The sequence below is a fragment of the Sander vitreus genome, unplaced genomic scaffold (assembly GCF_031162955.1).
Source record: "Sander vitreus isolate 19-12246 unplaced genomic scaffold, sanVit1 ctg478_0, whole genome shotgun sequence".
Classification (NCBI taxonomy): domain Eukaryota; kingdom Metazoa; phylum Chordata; class Actinopteri; order Perciformes; family Percidae; genus Sander; species Sander vitreus.
In genome coordinates this window covers 7,501-15,000 of record NW_027595585.1, presented here as the reverse complement: position 1 = coordinate 15,000, position 7,500 = coordinate 7,501, and the positions used below count along the sequence as shown (strand labels likewise).

The 7,500-nt window shown below is 41.6% G+C and overlaps 1 protein-coding gene across 1 annotated transcript in view; it reads left to right on the top strand.

Moving 5' to 3' along the window:
- The window catches only part of LOC144514174 (rapamycin-insensitive companion of mTOR-like), a gene marked incomplete at its 3' end in the record, with an annotated part of 14,457 nt that overhangs the window by 194 nt on the left and 6,763 nt on the right, over positions 1-7,500 (top strand). The window contains exons 2-5 of the mRNA XM_078245360.1: positions 1-37; positions 4,925-5,022; positions 6,339-6,403; positions 7,470-7,500. The exon at positions 1-37 is cut by the window's left edge and continues 11 nt beyond it; the exon at positions 7,470-7,500 is cut by the window's right edge and continues 101 nt beyond it. Of these exons, the coding sequence (XP_078101486.1) occupies positions 1-37; positions 4,925-5,022; positions 6,339-6,403; positions 7,470-7,500 (231 nt within the window). The remainder of the gene's footprint in view (positions 38-4,924; positions 5,023-6,338; positions 6,404-7,469) is intronic.

Below are 7,500 nucleotides of genomic sequence, written 5' to 3'. Positions count from 1 at the left end.
AGCGGGGAGGAGAACGTCCCGCTGGATCTCACCAGAGGTAAACTAGCTTCATCCATCACCCGATTATTGCTCAAAATGGACGTGTAGCTGTCCCTACAAACAGTAGCCATATGTAGTGAAAGCCCCCTTCCACTTGTCTGTCCTCCCTTTCTGTGCCGTGTAATGTAACACAGCTAGCGATGTCATATTATCAAGCTAACTGACTAGCTACCTGAGTTAGCTAACGTTAGCTCATAGCTACCACAGGCTAGCTATAACTAGCTAAACCTAAACCAGCCACGATTCAAGATGTAAGGTTATTAATCCCACAACGGGGACATTTAACACTGTTGTAGCAGCAGCAAGGGACAGGTGGACAAGCACAGGACACTCCACATATAAACAAACTGTATTATTTAAAACACTGCACGATGAAACAGCCCCGAAATTAGCATCATCAAACCCACCTGACTCCATGTAAATAATCAGGACTTTTAGCGTGTATAGAGCCAGCATATCTCCACTAGACTCCATGTAAATAATCAGGACTTTTAGCGTGTATAGAGCCAGCATATTTCCACCAGACTCCATGTAAATAATCAGGACTTTTAGCGTGTATAGAGCCAGCATATCTCCACATGTAAATGGGTGAATTAAGGGTTTATTTCAACCAAACCAGAGTGGTGATTGTTGGAACAGTGGAAAGATGAACCAAGACGGCTTTTGGTAGTTTTATTTTGTGTCTGTCCACTTTGAATGAAGTGTGTTTTACGATTATAAAAGTACTGATTATTTACATGGAGTCTGGTGGGTTTGGCGAACACAATTTCGCGGATGTTTTTACGTTTAAAAAAATGGATCTTGCTCTTTAAGAGAACGGTCGACACAGGCTAACATGTACAGGCTAAATGTAAACAAACAGTTAATACATGTAAATAAAGAGCATACGTAGTAAAATGTATTCGCAGTATTACTGCCCTGTTTATCAGACGACGCTCTCTGTTGTTGTGATCGCTGCTGTCTGTGAGTGGGGAAGATAGCCTGTTATTTATTTATTTAGCCAGCCAGCCATAAGTGCTGTAGTCATGCATCGGTCATCGCAGGCTGTGACAGCAGGTTTAAAGTTAGCTGTTAGCTGTTAGCTGAGTAGCATTGAGACAACGCAGATGAACTCCTGCAGCAGCAGTTTGTTTACATGAAGCATCGCGTCTCTGTCCCAGACTCTGGACATCTTTGGACTGTCTGTGAAGGTCTGACTACATTATGGGAATGATCCCTGCTGAGATAGACCTTTTTAGAAACCTCCTTCAAGACCTTTCTGTTTAACCAGAAACAGTTATGAGATCGCTAGCGCTAAACCCACCAGACTCCATGTAAAAAAACAATACTTTTAGCGTGTATAGAGCCAACATATTTCCACATGTAAATTGGTAAACTATGTGTTTTAGTTCAACCAAAATTAGAGTTGTGATGGTTGGAAAAGTGGAAAGACGACCCAAAACGGGTTTTCATAGTTTTATTTAGTTTCTGTCCACTTTGAATGAAGTGTATTTTACGATGCTAAAATCACGGATTATTTACATGGAGTCTGGTGGGTTTAGCGAACGCAATTTTTGCCTAAGGTAAGGGTCGACCTCCTTAGAAATCCTTTCCATAATGTTGTCAGACACTTAGAATAATAATCTGAGCCTGTCACCGGCAAAAACAGCACTTTTGTGTGTGTGTGTGTGTGTGTGTGTGTGTGTGTGTGTGTGTGTCTGTCTCTGTGTGTCTGTCTCTGTGTGTCTGTCTCTGTGTGTCTGTCTGTGTCTGTGTGTGTGTGTGTGTGTGTGTGTGTTCTCTGTGTGTCTGTCTGTGTGTGTGTGTGTGTCTGTCTCTGTGTGTCTGTCTGTCTGTGTGTGTGTGTGTGTGTGTGTGTGTGTCTGTCTCTGTGTGTCTGTCTCTGTGTGTCTGTCTGTGTCTGTCTGTGTCTGTGTGTGTGTGTGTGTGTGTGTGTTAGGGCTGGGACGATTTGTCGACTTAATCGATTACGTAAATGCGTCGACTCAAATACTTTGTGTCGACGTGTCACATGTCAAATTCTGAAGAACAACATAGCTGCCTCCAGCAACGGAGCAACTTTGGATTCCTCACAAGTCCTCTAACGTGTAGGAGGATTTGACTCTTAATGCCAACAACAACGACGACGTGGTGGTCTGTAGACTTTGTAAAACGCATCCCTGAGTCAGGATAACAGCTGCAGAACACCGTAACTTCTGCTCACCTTTGTGCTCTGCTCCCTTTCCCTCCCAAGTACAGTTTAGATTCTCTGCCCGAGCCAGAACTTGACAGGCCGGGTCGGCCCACATGTCCCGCCACCATCCCCGGGCCGGGCCCTTGATCAAGCATTTGTGTTTTTTTTTAATCATTACTTCATTAGCCTTATTGGGTGGGGAGAAAGCTCTGCCTCTCCGGCTCCTCCCGTAGCTCTGGGTGTCCTGACCTGACTGCAGTGGGAGGTAACCTCGGCTGTGTCTCCCCCCTCTGCAGCACTGGCTTCCATAATCTCACAACCAGGTCAGATTGTTTCAGATATCTCACGAGTCCTTTATAACGTCAGTTATAACGGCCCACGTATTCAAAGATTGTCGGTTTAAATCGGGCTCGGCCTCATAATTCCAGTTAATGGGCCGGGCCGGGCCGGGCTCGGACGCAACGTGCACGGGCTCGGGTAGGGTCGGGCTTGATTTTTTGGGCCCGATCTAAGCATAGAGACAGGGAATGTGTTCCCAGTAGTAGCCCAACGGTACGTTAGTCCGGTGATTTGGTGTGTGTGTGTGTGTGTGTGTGTGTGTGTGTGTGTGTGTGTCTGTGTGTGTGTGTGCGCATAATATATGGTAATGTTTTTCTTGCGTATGTTTTATTTAATGCTTCTAGTTATTGTAACCTGTCTGCATACATTTCAACATGTTTTTCCTCCGGCATCTTTTAACTATTGTTTGTTGGAACTGACTGTATGGAACAGACACACACACACACACACAGACATACACACACACAGACATACACACACACACACACACACACACACACACACACACACACACACACACACACACACACACACAGACACCCGGGGAAGCTGCACATGAATTGCCCATTTGGATTATTAAAGTGTGTCTGACTCTCCCAAAATGCATCTGCAAGAGACCGGTCCATATCAGATAGATTTCTGTAAACGTGTCTCTGGTTAGCCCTTACTTTAGGAATTATTCTCATACAGATAATACAACATTTGTATGTTTTGCAATCATTTACGTAGAATTCTTTCAGTGCTAGCAAAGTAGGTTGCAATATTTATAAACTGTAATGTTTGTCATGTGTTTCAGGTTTGGTTTCTATTACTATTTAAATGATGGAGACTATATCTGGCTCATCCTCTGCTGGAACGATTACACTCTATGTATTCAAGCTTCTGCAGGATTTCTCTTTCTGCTGAAATGTTTCAGAAAACTATATTCTGACTTTATAATACAGCCCCGTTTAGAGGGAAACGGTGTGTGTGTTTTGAGAGGAACATGAGAAGCACATAATGGTTGATAGGAAGTGAAAACAAGGAAACACGTCCCTGCTCAGGTCTCTCTTTCTGTCTGGATCTTGTTTGGACTGAACACACTGAATTAGTTCGACCGGCTAAACCGACTTCCTCCCTAAAACACATGAATACGTGATGGTTCATCGGCCGATGTTATGGCAACACGGCTCGATGCTCGTCTTGGTTACATTCAGGGTCTGAAACTTAGACTCGCCAAGCGCCAAATGCAGGTCAACTTTCTGTTTGGCTGCCACGTGGTGGGTTAATATTCTCTGTCTGTTTTCACTCTGGTTTCTGTCTTTTTTCAGACAGTTTTAGGTCTGTTTTCAGTCAGTTTTAGGTCAGTTTTAGGTCAGTTTTAGGTCAGTTTTAGGTCAGTTTTCAGTCAGTTTTAGGTCTGTTTTCAGTCAGTTTTTAGGTCAGTTTTTAGGTCAGTTTTCAGTCAGTTTTCAGTCAGTTTTAGGTCAGTTTTCAGACAGTTTTAGGTCTGTTTTCAGTCAGTTTTAGGTCAGTTTTCAGACAGTTTTAGGTCTGTTTTCAGACAGTTTTAGGTCTGTTTTCAGTCAGTTTTAGGTCAGTTTTCAGTCAGTTTTAGGTCTGTTTTCAGTCAGTTTTCAGTCAGTTTTAGGTCTTTTCAGTCAGTTTTAGGTCAGTTTTTTGTCAGGTCGGTTTTAGGTCAGTTTTCAGTCAGTTTTCAGTCAGTTTTAGGTCAGTTTTCAGTCAGTTTTAGGTCAGTTTTCAGTCAGTTTTAGGTCAGTTTTCGGTCAGTTTTCAGTCAGTTTTAGGTCAGTTTTCAGTCAGTTTTCAGTCAGTTTTCAGTCAGTTTTAGGTCAGTTTTCAGTCAGTTTTCAGTCAGTTTTAGGTCAGTTTTCAGTCAGTTTTAGGTCAGTTTTCAGTCAGTTTTAGGTCAGTTTTCGGTCAGTTTTCAGTCAGTTTTCGGTCAGTTTTCAGTCAGTTTTCAGTCAGTTTTCAGTCTGTTTTCAGTCAGTTTTAGGTCAGTTTTCAGTCAGTTTTAGGTCAGTTTTCGGTCAGTTTTCAGTCAGTTTTAGGTCAGTTTTCAGTCAGTTTTAGGTCAGTTTTAGGTCAGTTTTCAGTCAGTTTTCGGTCAGTTTTCAGTCAGTTTAATAAATATGTGTAGTTTTACCCCCACTAATGAGCCAGTATGTGTAGTTTTACCCCCACTAATGAATGAGCCAGTGTAGTTTTTAGACAGCCAGGACTTCCAACCACAAAGTTTTGTGATGTTACAATGAAAACACAATTTATTCTTTTGGCCGGTGGATTCATCATCTACGTGCCAACTGGGTCGCTGAGTCAGAAAGTTAATTTGGGACACTGGTTTCATTTTATTTCCTTTTCTTTCCCCGACAGAACCATCAGAAAACTTCCGGGAAATCCTTCAAAATGTGGCCAAACCGCACGGAGTCAGTAACATGCGCAAACTGGGACACCTGAACAACTTCATAAAGGTAACGCCACTGAGTTATAGAGAGACCAAGCCCCGCCCCTTCTTGTGTGTAAGCCCCGCCCCTTCCGGGACCTTATTTCAGTAAAAATTAGAGATGTTCCGTTACAGCTGTTATACATCATATCATCCATACAGGGATAGTAGTATACAGCTGTTATACATCATATCATCTATACAGAGATAGTAGTATACAGCTGTTATACATCATATCATCCATACAGAGATAGTAGTATACAGCTGTTATACATCATATCATCTATACAGGGATAGTAGTATACAGCTGTTATACATCATATCATCTATACAGAGATAGTAGTATACAGCTGTTATACATCATATCATCTATACAGAGATAGTAGTATACAGCTGTTATACATCATATCATCTATACAGAGATAGTAGTATACAGCTGTTATACATCATATCATCTATACAGAGATAGTAGTATACAGCTGTTATACATCATATCATCTATACAGAGATAGTAGTATACAGCTGTTATACATCATATCATCTATACAGAGATAGTAGTATACAGCTGTTAAAACATAATAAATATATGACCTTCTGGTATCAGATCAGTACTCGGTATCAGGAAGCAAAACATGGTATTGGACCGTCTCTAGTAAAAATGTGTCCTCTAGTGAACTTAGAGAGACAGATGATGTTCTGATCCTGTATGAACTGAGCCATGAATCACACATCAAAGACCATTTATCAAGTGAAGAAAGACACACACAGAGAGACACACACACACACACACACACAGAGAGACACACACAGACACACACACACACACACAGACACACACACACACACACACACACAGAGAGACACACACACAGACACACAGACAGACACACACACACACACACACACACACACAACTACCCTCCTTAAGTATGTAAGGAAAAAAGAAGAGGGAAGGATGGAATATATAAGGAAGGAAGGAATATATAAGGAAGGAATATATAAGGAAGGAAGGAATATATAAGGAAGGAATATATAAGGAAGGAATATATAAGGAAGGAAGGAATATATAAGGAAGGAAGGAAGGAAGGAATATATAAGGAAGGAAGGAATATATAAGGAAGGAAGGAATATATAAGGAAGGAAGACATAGGACAGGAATTATGTAGGAAGGGAGGAAGGAAGTGAAGAACTTCACACAACTTTGACTGTTTTTACATAAAAAGGAGTCCAAGTGATGAATGGCTTCTCAGAACAGTCTGAGATGACTGTAGCGGTTGATGAGTCATCAGCTGAGTCATGGTGTGTGTGAATCACGTCTCTGTGTGTTGGTCGTCTCTGTTGCAGCTGCTATGCAGCATCAGCCACCGCGAGGACAACTTTGGCTTTACTTACGAAGAAATCATCATTTGGTAAGTGGGGGGTGCATGATATATCTGTGTGTGTGTGTGTGTGTGTGTGTGTGTGTGTGTGTGTGTGTGTGTGTGTGTGTGTGTGTGTGTCTCTCTCTGTGTGTGTGTGTATATCACATTTTGTCAATATGGTGCAACCCTAGTTTCCAGCAGACATAATAATATATCCTGTATTTACGTCCACCTTTCCTAACTATTATAACCTTTCCTAACTATTGTCTGGCACTACAATTTCAACAGATTTCAGAGTTCATGTTTAAAGGGTCATTAGGTACTTCTAAACATGGATCCTATTTCTCCCGTTGGTCCAGTAATGAGCATGAACACTGTAACCAAACACCACCAGACTCCATGTAAATAATCAGGACTTTTAGCGTGTATAGAGCCAGCATATCTCCACCAGACTCCATGTAAATAATCAGGACTTTTAGCGTGTATAGAGCCAGCATATCTCCACATGTAAATGGGTGAATTAAGGGTTTATTTCAACCAAACCAGAGTGGTGATTGTTGGAACAGTGGAAAGATGAACCAAGACGGCTTTTGGTGGTTTTATTTAGTTTCTGTCCACTTTGAGTGAAGTGTGTTTTTTACGATGATAAAAGTCCTGATTATTTACTTGGAGTCTGGTGAGTTTGGTGATGGTGATTTTGGGGCTGTTTCATGTTAAACTAAAAGGATCTTCCTCTTTAACTAAAAGGTCTATCTCTGTAGGGATCCTTTCATAATGTTGTCGGACACTTAGAATAATAATCTGAGTCTGTCAGCAGCAACAACAGAACTTTTAGTGACTCTTAACTGCTGCTGAACATTAGTCCTGTAGGGTAACATTACAGCTTGTTACTAACTGCTGCTGAACATTAGTCCTGTAGGGTAACATTACAGCTTGTTACTAACTGCTGCTGAACATTAGTCCTGTAGGGTAACATTACAGCTTGGTTCTGGTTTAATACTGGACCAGTTTCAGAGGTTGTTGTTGGGAACATAGGGCCCACTAAGACTTAAGTCTTAGTAAATCTTATGTTCATTTTGCATGCTTGGACTCATGTTGTGTCTGATTTTTCCAGTCTGCGACTCGCTCTCCTGAATGAGGCGAAG